At 38.2% G+C, this 16,521-nt stretch overlaps 1 protein-coding gene across 16 annotated transcripts in view; it reads right to left on the reverse strand.

Moving 5' to 3' along the window:
• Positions 1-16,521, reverse strand: part of CSNK1G1 (casein kinase 1 gamma 1) — a 170,005-nt gene that overhangs the window by 91,636 nt on the left and 61,848 nt on the right. For all 16 annotated transcript variants that reach the window (XM_026478285.4, XM_026478279.4, XM_026478283.4 and 13 more), the window contains one exon: positions 8,383-8,782. In XM_026478285.4, the coding sequence (XP_026334070.1) occupies positions 8,383-8,563 (181 nt within the window). In that variant the 5' untranslated portion in view covers positions 8,564-8,782. The remainder of the gene's footprint in view (positions 1-8,382; positions 8,783-16,521) is intronic.

Consider the following 16,521-nt stretch of genomic DNA (forward strand, 5'->3'; position numbering starts at 1 on the left):
TAACACTTAGAAGGAAGCAAGTATCTAGAAGATGTTGTTAAAAGAGTTGAAATGCTTTCCTGTGGAGATCAGGATTTTACAACCTATACCATCTGATCGTTTTCATTAAAATTAGATTATAAAAGGGGCGCCTGGCTGACTCAGTTGGTAGAATGTGTGACTCTTGATCTCAGGGTTGTAGAGTTTGAGCCCCACATTGGGTGTAGAGATTACTTAAAAAATGAATTTAATTTAGTAACCCCAACTCAGGAAAAAACTGGATTAATTTAGCATGATCTGCTAGATTAACTGAGAGTCCACTATGACTGGCAGTAGCCCCCACTTCCTTTAGATAAAAACTTTGGACAAGTCTAAGTTCAGACGATTTTCTCCTTAGGATGCATGATGGCATCACGTATATATTGATTCTGAACTCTCCTCATAATCAAATCCAAAATCGTCTTCGCTTCATAGTCCTGCTCACACAATTCCAGATTGGTTTTGGCAATCCTGGAAACTTCACCATAGAAATTCTCCTGATAAACTTGCCAAGATGCATAATCCCTCAAGAATCCTATCTGTGACACTTCTAAAACTGCCGTATTAACGTGATGCAGTCTGTGTGTCAGCAACTGTGGCTGAAGTGCTTGACTCCTACCATTTTTTGATGGACTATGCTGACAAAAAAAAAATCTTCCTCAAGATCTGTTAAAGCTGTTTAACCTCAACAACCTCTGCTTGGGTTAGAACCAAAAGGGTGTAATTCCAAAAGAAATTTAAACTATGATACTACTAAGAACAAGAATTTTATACTTATTTTTAGCTTCCTCAAGAAAATTAAAATGACTTATTTCGGGAATCTTAATTCTAAATTAAATTCCTCCAAAACATACTGCGGAAGCAAAACAAAGGATGTAATCTGTTGCACACCTGTGAAGTGGGACCATAAACCTCCCTTTCTGAGGGGGGGAAATATTTTGTCAGATCTACAGCTTACTTTGACTGGTACAAGCACAGACACACACTCACACACTCACACCATACACAAATGTACACACACATCTTCAAAGATATAAAGCATATGGGACAAAATATTAACAACTGGTAAATCTAGGTAATAGTATATTATGGATAATCACTATCTTATTCTTTTCACTTTTTAGTAAAAATTTGAAAATCATCTTCATTCAAGGTTGGGAAAAATTAAAACAAAAGTTTAAACAATATTTGTATTATGTATATAAAGGGTCACTACGTATCAACCACTGTATTAGGTGATGATATACATTATCTGAATTTTATCTGCACAACAAATCTGTAAAGTAGGTATCATTACTCCCATCTTAAAGAGGGGGGAAAAAGAACTCAGAAAGGCAATATGACTCCAGGCCTCTTACTTTTAACCATTTGGGAGAGAGAGTAATGAGAAGACTTATAAACTTGTTTTAGTTTGTTCCATCTGAAGACCCTAGAAGTTTGCAAATGTATAGGAAAACCTTAACAATGCTATCAAAGCACAATACATCTGTTTCTGTTTCACTGGCTGGCATAGTTTTTGGCTGATACGGACTTAGTTCTTTATGTTCCAAATGGTAAGATTTACTAAGAAACTATGAATAAAAAAGTAACATTTCATTTTACAATGCCTTCATTGTAAACACTTTTAAATTTTATCTTAAGCCTATATTCTTTCAGATGAATGATTTTCAAAATTTTTTAACACAGCAGAGGGGCACCTAGGTCAGCACAGTTGGTTAAGTGTCTAACTCTTGGTTTCGGCTCAGGTCATGATGTGGGCATTGTGGGATAGACCCCGTGTGGGACTCTGTGCTTAAGACTCCGTCTCCCTCTCCCTCTGCCCCCCGCCCTCCGCTCGCAAGCACGCTCTCTCTCAAATAAATAAGTACAATCTTAAGAAATTTTAACTCAGCAGACTGGTATCTTTTAAACAAAATCTTACTGAAAACTCAGTATATAGGTGAGAGTCCTGTCTCCTCATTCTTCCTTTCCCATTATCTCACAGTGGGAAATAAGCGCTCTAAGACCTTGTGGGACACAATATGAAACCAAGGGCTTTAGAAAATATGCATCTGTAAACTATTAATGATCACAACTGCCAAACATAGAACTGGCTGGTAAAAGCTGAAGTTACAAATTCCAATTTAAGTTCATTAGTGATAGATAAGTAATTCAGGTAAGGAAAGAACAATATGCAGAGATGTTGTCATGTACACCCTACTCTAGTCACAGAATACGTATCTTATTTTAGAAGCCAGGGAGGAGGGTGTCAAAGCACAAGTTGCTACCCTTGGCCAATTTCCCTTTGTCAAAAACATCCTTCTGTGCTAACGTACTTTTGCGTATTTCATCAGATACCAAAGATGAAAAAGAACAAAAAAGTGAATTCTTTGTGCCTCCATTTTCTTATTTGCAAGTAAAAAGATTCTCTAACAATGTCCTATTTCACAAGGATAATATGAAGATTATTACAATTGTATGCAAGACTGTCTAGTCTAAAGGGTCTTCCGTTAACATAGGTACATACCTATTAGGAATGGGAAAGAAATATCATCTACTTACTCTTGCACCTAAGAAGAAAAACAAGCCATTATTTGTAGACTACATTAAATAAAGACAACATTTTCTTAATTCTGGAGGAATAAAATCATTCACATCTTAATGTTTACATGATTCTTTCCAGGCCTGATTCAGCAGAATACTCAAAATTAAAAAAAAAAAGTCCTCAAAATAGCCCCCATGTTTCTCAATTAATAAAAAACAACTTGCACATCTATTTCCACTCCATTGTATCCTTCAACCTTTTATTCACAATCATCCTTCATCAAAATTTCTTTCTCAAATCTTCAAAATTCCCTTATCTATCGAGGCAATACGTGCAGGTAAGACTCCACAGAAATAATCTTTCCATTGAGAAACAGGCAAAGGCCATAAAGAAGCAACTCTTAAAAGAAGAAATATAAATCAATGTACAAAGACACTTAACTTTACCCATGAACCTATACACATTTAATAGACACCATTTTACCCTTTCAGAGTAGCAAAGATCAAAAGATTCTAAATAACGTTTAAGGTTTTTGAAGGGGTAGGGAAAGAACCACCCACGCACACACATGCACTCACAGGCAGAAAGTAAAGAGAAACCATCTTTCTAGGGGGCACATTTCCAATATGTAAGAAAATCACAAATATGTATACTCTTTGACTCAGAGTGTACATTTCCCAGATTTATCCTAAGAAAATAATCAACCAAGTTTGTACTACAAGGATGTACTACAGGCATCTATTAGGATGCTAAGTACAGTATCATTTATAATATGAAAAAACAGAAACAATTTATATGTATATATAAATTGGCTAAACTACAGAATAACTACAGACATTAAAAATGAATGATCTAGGGGCGCCTGGATGGCTCAGTTGGTTAAGCATCTGGCTCTTGGTTCCGGCTCAGGTCATGAGGGTCGTGAGATGGAGCCAATATAGGGCTTCGCGCTGGGCATGCAGCTTGCTTAAGATTCTCTCTCTCTCTCTCTCTGCTCCCCTGCCATCTCGCGTGTGTGCATTAGCATTCTCTCTCTCAAAAAAGAATGACATATATATATTTTTTTTTTTTTTTAAGATTTTTAGTTATTTATTTGACAGAGAGAGAGACAGACACAGAGAGAACACAAGCAGGGGGAGCAGCAAAGGGAGAGGGAGAAGCAGGCTCTCCGCTGAGCAGGGAGCTGGATGTGGAGCTCAATCCCAGGACCCTGGGATCATGAGCTGAGCCAAAGGCAGATGCTTAACCAACTGAACCATCCAGATGCCCCAAGAATGATCTATATTTAAATTGAAAAAAGAAATCCATGCTATATTAAGTGATAAAAACACGTTCATAGTACAATTTGATTACATTTCTAAAATATGTCCTGATATACATTCTAGAAAATTAAATTAATTATATAAAATTAGTGGTTATCTCTGGAGAAATCTTTTTTTTTTTAAGATTTTATTTTTAAGTAATCTCTACACCCAACGTGGGGCTTGAACTCACAACCCTGAGATCAAGAGTTGCATGCTCCACCAACCGAGCCAGCCAAACACCCCTGGAGAAACTTGTAAAGTAAATTTAAAAAGCACTCTTCTGACTTTTCAAGCTCTTCTCTACTCTTCAAGCCCTTCCTCTTTCAGCATCCCTTAAATGCACCTTCTCCCACTCATACAAACTCCATAAAGTATCATCTCACCATCCGTGGCTGTGTCCATTAATACCCACATGGTGATGATCTCCTAATCCCTACCTCAAGCCTAAACTTTTCTAAGTCTCAGATTCACTTTTTTGCATATGTGCTGTGCACTCCTCAAAGTTAACATATTAACAAATTCTATCTACCTGCCTGTCCTACCACCTACTCTAGTCCTGTATTTCCTATTTCCACTAAATAATCATTCACTTGTTCTCTCCAAACTCAGTCATCTTTGAAAGCTTCCCCTCAAATATCTGGTGGTTAAATCCTGCCTTCAATCTACTTCTGAAATTTCTCCCTAATTCATCCCTTCCTCTTCATCTCACTGCCATTTTCAGAGCTAAGTGCTAAGGCAGGTCTGGCCATTTCTGACTAAGACTATAAAGCCAAACAAACATTTCTTAAGTACCCATTAACATTTCTTAAATACACATTATATGCCATACACAGTGAAAGGAGCTGAGAAGATAAAGACTGATGAAGCGAAGTACTACCAGCAAGCTAATCTTGAGGCAGAGAGATAGGGGAGGATAATACATTGTGACAAGTTCTACAATTAGAGCAAAATCCACAAGATGTCAATCTCTTCCTTATCTGATCTAATCTTACAACCACCTGAATTATCTTTCTATCTAGAATACAAACCAGATCATGTCACTCTTCTGTTATAAAACCCTTGATGATTCTACTCCACTGCCCACAGGATAAAGTCCAAATGCTTTAGTACCCTCCAAGCACTTCACAATCTGGCCCCAATATGCCTAATAGAGTCATCTATTACTTTTTTTATTTCACATCCATTACCGCGGTCATGTATAACTAGTTGCTATTCTGATAATGTTTCGTGCTCCTACCACTTTGGAGAGCCCTTCTTCCTTATGCCCATCAGTGGAAGTCTTGTCCTACTCTCAAATAATACTTCCTTTCCGAAACCTTCATTAACTTCTGCCAAAGCAGTTTTTAATATAATCTAATACTTATCACTTATTATAATTTTTTTTTCTTTCTACTGTAAGATAGATTCTTAAGGACAGAAACTACATTTTGTTATTCTATCTTTCCCAAAGTCTAGTAAGACAGTAATTATTCAAGAAATGTTTGTTAAGGGGCGCCTGGGTGGCTCAGTCAGTCAAGCATCCACCTTCGGCTCAGGACAGGTCCTGGGATGGAGCCCCATATTGGGCTCCCTGCTCAGCGGGGAGCCTGCTTCCCCCTCTCCCCCCTGCTCATGCTCTCTCTCTCACTCTCTCTCAAATACATAATAAATAAAACCTTTAAAAAAAAAAAGAAAAGTTTGTTAAATGGATGATGGGGTAGAAATAGGTTTGCAGAGAACCAAAATGTACGGACATTGCATTATTTTCTTTGCTTATCTATCTAGAATCCAGAGGTCTACCTAAATCCAGTGGTACTAAGGCCACTACCCATCACCACCCCCACATACCAGGAGCCTGAAGGAGGCTATGTTTTTCTCTCTCTCTTCCTATTCATTTAGCTAGCTATTCTCTCTCTCTTCCTATTCATTTAGCTAGCTATCCATCCATCCATCCATCCATCCATCCATCCATCCATCCATCCCACTGATTAACAACAGTAAATAACACAGAATCCTCATCACTAAAGGAGGTTATATTCAGGTAAGGAGAGACAATTAACAGGTAAACAAACACAAATAAATCATTTCAGGTAGTGATCAATGTGGTGACTAAAATAAAGTGTTTCATAGCATAGAATGTAGCTAGGGAGGGGGTGCCGGGGTGGCGCAGTCGTTAAGCGTCTGTCTTCGGCTCAGGGCGTGATCCCAGTGTTCTGGGATCGAGCCCCACATCAGGCTTCTCCACTGGGAGCCTGCTTCTTCCTCTCCCACTCCCCCTGCTTGTGTTCCCTCTCTCACTGGCTATCTCTCTCTGTCAAATAAATAAAATCTTAAAAAAAAAAAAAGAATATAGCTAGGGAGAAATGTGCCATTTTAAATGGAGGTGGGGGAGAAATCACTAAGTTTCTCTAAGAAGGTAACAAAAGGTAAAGCCTGAAGGATGAGAAGCAACCACCTAAGTAAAATTTGGGGGAAGAATTCTGCAGTAGGAGGAACTTTAAGTCCAAAAGCTCTGACGCTATTTGGACATCTGGCTATTTAAAGGGCAGAGAGACAGCATGGCTAGAGAAAGAAATGAATGTGGAGAAGAAAGCATGGCCTTGTAGGTGGTAGCCTTGGTGAAGGCCCATCTGCACTTGCCTTGAGTTTGGAATTTCTAGTTTATACCTTCTGTTGTCTGCACAATCTCCTACCTACTAATGTCACAGCCACAGAGCAGTAGAATGGAGTATATAGCATACCCTGTTGTTAGGAAGATGTCAAATGATTCTGGAAGTACCTTTTCTGGTTTCCGTTGATAAAAAGTAGTCCTAGATACAATGTCATGACAATATCGTCCCAAGGCTAAGGAAAATCTGATAAGCACACAAGACTAAATCCACTTCAAAAGAAAGACAAGTCTTTCTACTGACTAAAAGGCAAGCCAAAATGAGAACTACCAAAATTATCCTAAGTTCTTTTAAAGAAATAAAACACAACACACTACTACTCTGAAATACATATGGGCTACAAATTTATACTTTTAACTCAGTAAGTTTTTCTATTCCCACGTAAACTTACAGATCATCTAATACAAATCTAGACTTAAGTAATTAAATAAGACAGATTTCCAGTTTTCACTGACTGAAGTTGTTCTTTACCTTTAGAGAAATCAAACAATTTTATGATGTTCTGAGAAAACAAGAATTTATATGCAAACTTACTCTCAGTAGTATTTCTGTGGATGTTTATGTCATAATCTATTTAATTCAAGTTACTACTGTGATGTTAGAGCAAAGTCAATCCATTACATAAATGAATATTCACAAAACTAGCTGCTAAAACAATTCAGTAGTTGCTGGGAACTCAAGCAGTGTGAAATTACACATCTTACTCCTATTCTCAGTAGCATCTGCTAGATTTGCTAACTCGAACATCGCTAAATATAAAGAGCCTTCCATTACACTAGTCAGGTCTTAAAATTCCAGGCTGCTGGCCTTCTACCAGTAAAAATAAATTCATACTCAGCATCCTTAAATTCAACTGTGCACCCAGTGATCTCTCACTAGGGTAGTGATGCTTCCCTGATTCTTTCTATGGGGGACCAGAGATAACATTTTTTTCTTTCTTCTTTTGCAGATCAGAAGTAGCAGAGGTGACAAACAAGAATCATCTTACCCTCCCACACTCCTGTTCCCTCAAGGGCCAGAGTCTCTTACAATGGGTCTTCAAAATAACCTATGCCCATAACAGCTATGGAGAAAAAGCAAACACTTTAGCCTAAAAGGGAACCTCTTCACATTCTCCAAGCTGATGTCCAAGTTCATAGAAGATCTTTTTTATCTTCCCACTTCATCCAAGGAGGGCCATTAAAAAATGTATAAATACCTACTGTATCTTTTTCCCAATTTCACATCTTCGTACTGGTTGGTTTTGTCATTTTTCATCATTGTACTCATAAATTCATACTTGAAATTTAAAAACCCATTTCCTTGGTTGGGAAATAAAATCACATAATTTCTCCCTGGAGTTTTAGCTCAATCCTGATGTTGGTATTTCCAGGAAGAAATGCAAACATAGTATCAGTTGGAAAGCCTCTCTGAACAGGATGTATGTCTTTACAGACTAAGTCGGTATTACTCAATAAGGATTTACCCCTTATCAGGGGTAGAGTCTGAATTAAAGCAAGGCTTTACTCCCTTCTCAGAGTGTGCTTCAAGGACCAACAACATGTAGGTCACCTGCAGTTTGTTAAAAAGAATTTAGGGCTCTACCTCTCAGACCAACTAAATCAGAATTTTCATTTTATTGATATCTGTATGCAGCTCTCCCTACATCATAAAATCTCAAAATTGGTGGTAAATTTAAAAGCCTATCATACACAAACAGAGATGAACCTTGGATACAATTATAACTTATAATAACTATAGTCCCCTTCACAAATTCTTTAGTTCTTATGATAACAAGTCCTCCTTAAGGTAATTTCCCATGAAATTATAACTGCTTGTCTTAAAACACACCAAAGCTAATTATAGCTGTTGCTGTTGTTGGAAGCCACTGATATAACCAAGTCCTTACCTAATCTGAGCTCTCCGAAGTTCCCACACCCTATCTTCTTGCCAACCCTGAAGTTGGGTCCCACCATAAGAACCCCAGAGGATGTTGAGGTGCCAGACGGTCGGGGACAGTGTGTACTCCTTTGTGCCATGGGTTTAGTTGTCCGTTGTCTTTCATCCTTCTCCCTACTAGGATGGTCCATGATCCTACACGACAGAGTCTCTGCACGAGTAGCCTCAGTCCGTATACCTCTCTTCAATACAAAAGTACGTCCAAATAAACCGTAGTCAGAGAAAAGCAAGGAGATCTTTTGGCACCATATTTATGTTTCTAATGTATCTCCAGGAGATGAAAAATCATTGATTTGTTCTTGTAGGACATGTAGTCTCTGGATCTCAAGCATAGGAAGGTATTTTGTAACCTAGGTAAAAATCAAGAAAACATAACAGTTAAAAATTAAATTTTAAAACAAATTCAGAAAGTTACCACTAATTAGAATGGATCCTATCCAAAAATGAACAAAATGGATAGCTTCCTGAAATGGGTTTTGGTTTTATATTCTCCAACAGTTTAACCATCTGGACTAGTTATTCATCTGGTAACATAAGCTCAGTAGGCTGCAGACCATGGCAGCGAAGGGAACACGCAAGCCTTTAATAATATAAAATGCTGTCTTTGGGGCGCCTAGGTGGCTCGGTCAGTTAAGCATCCAACTCTTGATCTCAGGGTCATGAGTTCAAGCCCTGTGTTGGCCTCCACACTGGGTGTGGAGGCTACTTACATATATACATACATAAATTAATGCTATCTTCTAGTACTGTACATATGACCCACAAGAAAGCTATTTGCTCCCTTTTTCATCACTGGACAACAGAAAGATACAGTGTGGTTAAGTCCAGTTAAATAAACTGAGGACAATTAAAAGCTCTTCCTTCAACTTGGTACAGAACCTATCATAAATGAAGTTACTTACCATCCCCCCTCCTCCATCCCCACCATTTATCAAGCACTGACAGCAACAACACAACCCAAAACTAGTTACTGATGACACAGGCTACTTCTATAAGGGACTTCCCAAAACCCTAGTGGTACTAAGCAGCCCTAGACTAAAGCTTTGCAATTCTATCTAATATCCTCCAATTATCTTTGTTGTTTACTAAAAGTCCTTCAAACAGTATTATTAAGAGAAGGGGGAAAAAACTTACAATGTCTTAGATAGTTCTGTCTTAACTGGTGTTTAAGTACGTGTCTATGAGAAATTGTCAGGCTATACTTTCTTCCCTTATCTTATAATTTCTTTGAAGACAGGAAAAAGATGGATCTTAGCCTACTAAGACAATTTTGAGCATTCAACTAACTCCCAAATTTTCAAAAATTATCACTAGCGCAATAGTTTCATTTATAAGATTTGGAAAACTGTACTACCTTATCTACGGCTCTTCATATTTTTCATATGTGTTCACTCTAACAGATGGAGGTTATTTTTATAATGCTTGTCATTAACTTTCTCCATTGCGCTTACACGCATGAAACATTAGGTGGAGTAATCACGTACAGCCCTCATTATCCATGTATACTTGCATGTATGTATTAGAAAAACATACAGTACTTGCCAGGTTAGAACCTTGCAGAAAGTCAAAAAAACGTGTTCAGCTGGGAAAAGGATATTTTTAACACCTGCTTGTAGCCCAGAAGAATCATTTTACCTCCCACAAACACGGAAAAAACTTACATTTAAGATACCAATTTTCTAATCTATGCATGCAACATGAGCATGGTCTAATCTGTAATTATGAAAGATGAATAATATTTAATACTACTTTTATATGCACCTCTCGTTTAAGAAATCAAACTAACTGAACAATTAAATTTTTCAAAATCCTATTTCTTTATCACCACCCACTGCTCAAAACTATTTTCTACTTCCTAACTGCAAACTCTTTAGTTCGTCATTTGAGTCCCTTCAATATTAAACTCCCTATTTAAATTCTTATATTAAAAGTTACCACATAAACACAAGGAGCATCCATTCTTAGCCCTTATACCTAGAATGGCCTCTTCTGTCTTAAAGGGCTGACTCACATCCTGTGTCCCTTGTGAAACTTTTATAACCAATTCAACATTAACACTTGGAGCACCACTGTGTATACTGTGTATACATTTGCCACTTAATGCACTAGATTATATCGATATGTACTCTAATATTCAATTTTATTATAAGCCTTTGAAGCTAAGGATCTTGTCATATCTCCTTTAGTTTCTTGCATATAATTGGTACCTAATAAATACTGAGTAACAATTATGATGGTCTTGCTTAACAGAAAACAGATTTCCAATGACATAACCAAGTATTTACACAAATTAGTACAAGAGAATCCTGATTAACCCTAAAAAACTCTTAGAATTCATCTAGAAAAAAAGCTAGTATTATTTCACTTCATTAGTGTTAAGACAGGATAGTTAGGATTTCTATTTCACAAAGATATTAAATGATTTATTTTCATTTAGTAGAAGATAACATATGAGAAAGTTAGCTCAAGAACCAGGTCAAATGGGGGGTGCCTGGGTGGCTCAGCTGGTTAAGCATCTGCCTTCACCTCAGGTCATGATCCTGGGGTCCTGGGATTGAGTCCCCCATCAGGCTCCCTGCTCCTCGGGGAGTCTGCTTCTCCCTCTGCCTTTCTCCCTCTATCTCTCATGAATAAATAAGTAAAATCTTAAAAAAAAAAAAAAAAAAAAAAGAACCAAGTCAAATAGAACATCCAAGGTAAACATTAAGTTATACTTTGACTTGCAAAGATAGCAGTAAAAGACAAACTATATGATTTGTCCTCTTTTTCTTCTTTACAGTAAAAAAAGGGTAGGGGAATTACACTTTTTTGCACCATACACAAAAATAAACTCAAAATAGACTAAAGATCTAAAGACTTGAAACCAGAGACCTCCTAAAAACAAACAAACAAACAAACAAAACACACACACAGAGGCAGTGAACTTTTGGATATCAGCCTTCAGCACTGTTTTTCTGCATCTGTCTCCTTAGGCAAAGAAAACAAAACCAAAAATAAACTGTTGGGACTAAACTAAAAAGCTTTTGTACAGCAAAGGAAACCATCAATAAAACAAAAAGGCAATCTACTGAATGAGAGAAGATATTTACAAATGATATATCCAATAAGGGTTAGTACCCAAAAAATATGAAGAACTCACACAAATCAATGCCAAAAAAAACAAATAACCTGATTAAAAAATGGGCAGAAAACTTGAATAGACATTTTTCCGTAGAAAGACAAGCAGATATATGAAAAGAGGCTCAATATCACTAATCAGGAAAATACAAATCAAAACCACAATGAGATATCACCTCACACCAGTCAGAATACCTAGTATCAAAAAGACAAGCAACGGGATACTTGGCTGGCTCAGTCAGTACAGCATGCGACTCTTGATCTCAAGGTTGTGAGTTTGAGCCCCACGATCAGTGTAGAGATTATTTAAAAATAAAATCTTGGGGGGTGCCTGGGTGGCACAGTGGTTAAGCGTCTGCCTTCGGCTCAGGGCGTGATCCCGGCGTTATGGGATCCAGCCCCACATCAGGCTCCTCCGCTATGAGCCTGCTTCTTCCTCTCCCACTCCCCCTGCTTGTGTTCCCTCTCTCGCTGGCTGCCTCTATCTCTGTCGAATAAATAAATAAAATCTTTAAAAAAAAATAAATCAAATCAAATCAAATCAAATCTTGGGGCACCTGGGTGGCTCAGTTGGTTAAATGTCTGCCTTCGGCTCAGGTCATGATCCTGGGGTCCTGGGATCAAGCCCGTGCCAGGCTCCCTGCTCGTCAGGGAGTTGGCTTCTTCCTCTCCCTCTGCCCCTCCCCCCTGCTTTCTCTCCCTATGTCAAATAAATAAAATCTTTAAAAGAATAAAATAAAATCTTAAAAAAATGATAAGAAATAACAAGTGTTGGCAAGAATGTAGAGAAAAAGAACTCCTTGCATACTGTTGGTGGGAATGTAAATGGGTAGAGCAACTCTGGAAAACAGTATGGAGATTCCTCAAAAAATTAAAAATAGAAATACCATATGGCCCAGTAATTCCACTCCTGGGTATTTACTTGAAGAAAACAAAAACACTAATTCCAAAAGATATATACACCCCTATGTCTACTGTAGCATTATTTACAATAGCTAAGATGTGGAAGCAACCTAGGCTTCCATCGATAGGTGAATGGATAAAGAAGATGGGTGGGTGTGCGTGGTAATGAAATATTAGCCATTAAAAAGAATGGAATCTGGGGCGCCTGGGTGGCACAGCGGTTAAGCGTCTGCCTTCGGCTCAGGGCGTGATCCTGGCGTTATGGGATCGAGCCCCACATCAGGCTCTTCCGCTATGAGCCTGCTTCTTCCTCTCCCACTCCCCCTGCTTGTGTTCCCTCTCTCGCTGGCTGTCTCTATCTCTGTCGAATAAATAAATAAAATCTTTAAAAAAAAAAAAAAAAAAGAATGGAATCTTGCCAGTTTGTGACAACATGTACGGACCTAGAAGCTATTATACTAAGTGAAATAAGTCAGACAAAGACAAATACCGTAGTATTTCACTTATGTGTGGAATCTAAAAAACAAAACAAATGAAGAAACGAACAAAAAAGAAGATTCATAAATACAGAGAACTGGTGGTTGCCAGAGGGGAGGGGGATTCAGGAAATGAGCGAAATAGGTGAAGGAGATTAAGAGGTACAAACTTCCAGTTATAAAATAAGTAGGTCACAAGGATGAAAAGTACAGCATAAGGAATGTAGTCAATAATATTGTAGTAACGTTATATGGTGACAGATGGTAACCACACTTATCATGGTGAGCATTTCATAATGCACGTAACTGCTGAATCACTATGTTGTACACCTGAAACAAATACAATATTGTATGTCAACTATACGCTAATAAAAAAGGAGGGAGGGAGAGGAAATTATATAAATGCAATAAGATGTTTCTTTTTCTGGTAAATAAACCATTTGGCAATTACTTGTAACTTATTAAACATGTAAATGCTATGATAAATTTTTAGAATCATACCAGCAAGTTCTTTAAGAAGCTTAATTCTAGAGGCTCAGTTGGTTAAGTGTCTGCTTTCGGCTGAGGTCATGACTCCAGGGTCCTGGTGTTGAGCCCCATATTGGGCTCATTGCTCAGCAGGGAGCCTGCTTCTCCCCCTGCTTGTGCTCTCTCTCTCTAATAAATAAATAAAATCTTAAAAAAAAAGCTTAATTCTAATCATTTCTATGAATTTAAGCATGCCTGAAGTAAGAGAAAAGATATTTTTTCAAGTGTAACATTCCACATTCTTTGTAATCAAAAGTTATAATTCATTCAGGAACTGGTTTAATGCTTCCCAGAAGGCATCACTCCATTAATAAAGCCACACTTACTGAATAAAAACAGACTTATACACATGGCTTTCTTGATTGGGAAATTATAAGAACTCTCCAGCAGGTTAAAGAATTATTGCTAATAGTAAAATTAAAATATCTAACTCATCAAATTGTAGGTAGGGAACTGATGCCAAATCTGCTGGTTTATGACAGAGTTGAAGAATATGGGTACCTTCAATAGTAGTCAGCGAAAAGTTTTCCTAGAAGATATCTAGAAGACACCTTAGAGCATTCTATCACATTGAAATGGGAGAAACTTATGTTTCTAGTAACTATCACCCTGGGTCAACATACAAAAGAAATAGGCCAAAACCAAGGGGTCATCTGGCTCAAAGTCACTCTTGTAAGGCAACAACGAATGCTTTGTGGAAGAGACAGGCACGTCCTCTATCATGAATGAAATGACAAAAGTGATTTTACTGCTTTACTATGTAAGATTATTTTGAGAAGCTATATGAAGTCTGAAAAAAAATTAAGTCATATTATAAAACCACCAAAGAAAATGTTTAAAGAATTACAGCTGTGAATCTGTGAAGAGAAAACAAATCATTGAATTACAGTTTGTTATTTCAGATTCTCATATACTGGCACCATCAAAACGAGGCATGTAAATATTCAAATTTTAAAGTCGAAACACACACGGGCTTTGTTGATAGTCAAGACGAGATAGTCAGCCTTCTAAATCTCTCTCTTCTGATATAACTTATGATAAAATTGCTTAGAGATGTAGGACTACTAGATCATATGGTAAATGTTATGTTGAACTTTAAAGAGTCTCTGAAGTGACCACACTCTCTGCTGTTCCTTCACCTACCACATACTGGCTTTGGTGTGAAGGCTTATAGCCTCTTGGTCACAGCTTCAGCTTCAGATATCATTCCCCATAACAGTATCCAAAACAGAAATGAAAGGGCAATAGCAAAAGACTTTCTCGTCATGTATCTGTTTCTTGGTAAGGATGAAAATTCTTCCCAGAGCCCACAGCAAAATTCCCCTTGTGTTAAGTTGCCAACAATATACACAACAACCCCTGAAATTCCCACTGTAAGCTCCTCAAAGAATGAGATAAAGCCTGACCTGATGTTTAGAACACAGAATAAGTTGGGGCGCCTGGGTGGCTCAGTCCATTAAGCGTCTGCTCTCAGCTCAGGTCATGATCTCAGGGTCCTGGGACTGAGCCCTGAGTCAAGCTCCCTGCTCAGTCGGGCTCCCTGCTCATTGGGGAGTTTGCTTCTCCCTCTCCCTCTGCCTCCCTCCTTCATGCTCATGCTCTCCCTCTCAAATAAATAAGTAAAATCTTATGGGGCACCTGGGTGGTTCAGTTGGTTAAGTGTCTGCCTTCAGCTCAGGTCATGATCCCACGGTCCTGGGATCGAGTCCCGCATCGGCTCCCTGCTCAGTGGGGTGTCTGCTTCTCCCTCTGCCTCAGCCTCTCCCCCTGCTTGTGATCTGCCTCTCTCTCTCCCTCTCAAATGAATAAATAAAACCTTTTTTAAAAAAAATAAAATCTTAAAAAAAATAGAACACAAGACAAATTTCAAGAGCAATATCACACTGAAAGGAGGTACTGAGTAAATATTCAGTAAAAATGGTATCTGCATGTGTGCATGTGCTTGTATGTGTGTGTGCTAAAAGACTATCAAAAATGACATAATAAGGGGCGCCTGGGTGGCTCAGTCGTTAAGCGTCTGCCTTCGGCCCAGGGCGTGATCCCAGAGTCCTGGGATCGATCCCCGCATCAGGCTCCCTGCTCCGCTGGGAAGCCTGCTTCTTCCTCTCCCACTCCCCCTGCTTGTGTTCCCTCTCTCACTGGCTGTCTCTCTCTCTGTGTCAAATAAATAAATAAAATCTTAAAAAAAAAAAAAAGAATAAAAAAGATTAAAGGACAAATTAAGGACAAATAAGTCTTATAATTCATTTTAACTTAAAAGAAAAAAAGGACACAGTAAGAACATCACTTTAATTAATCTAACAAATGACCAAAGTTGATTTATTTTAGCCACAATACATTATGGGAATGCTATTATTAAAGGGAAAAACAGTGTTTATAGGTCCTGATACTATTACTGTTTCTCTTTTCCACAAATTCCAATTATTAATGTCTTCCAACTGTTTCCCAATCTTACCACCCTACCCTTCACGGCTCAGTCTATTCTCATCTAATGACTACCATTCAGTTTTATTTAAGACCACACTCTGAGCAATTCCAAATATAAAATATAGCATTAACTATAGTCACCATTCAGTACATTACATCCCCGGAACTTATTTATCTTATAACTGCAAGTTTGTACAGGAGTCTCCCTGTGTCTCCCTTAACCAGTTTTGGTTACCTATGGTAAACTTCCATCCAGGAGCCCATCATTAGAAAGTCAATAGAAGCCTAAGGCTACGTCACAATGCCTGTGTCATTCATTTCATCTCATCATGTAAGCACTTTATCATCTCACATAATCACAAGAATAAGAAGGGGAGGGGTGCCTGGGGGGGTTCCACTGGGGTCATGATCCCCAGTCCCAGATGGAGCCCTACATCAGGCTCCCTGCTCAGCGGGGGGACTGCTTCTCCCTCTCTCTGCAGCTCCCCCTGCTCCTGCTCTCTTGTGTGCGCTCTCTCTCTCAAATAAATAAATAAAATCTTTAAAAAAATAAAAAGGGAAATATAGTATAGTAAGATCATCTATTACAATATATTGTTATAACTGTTCTACTTGCCGGTTATTGTTGTTAATCTCTT

Source organism: Ursus arctos, unplaced genomic scaffold, assembly GCF_023065955.2.
Source record: "Ursus arctos isolate Adak ecotype North America unplaced genomic scaffold, UrsArc2.0 scaffold_28, whole genome shotgun sequence".
NCBI lineage: Eukaryota > Metazoa > Chordata > Mammalia > Carnivora > Ursidae > Ursus > Ursus arctos.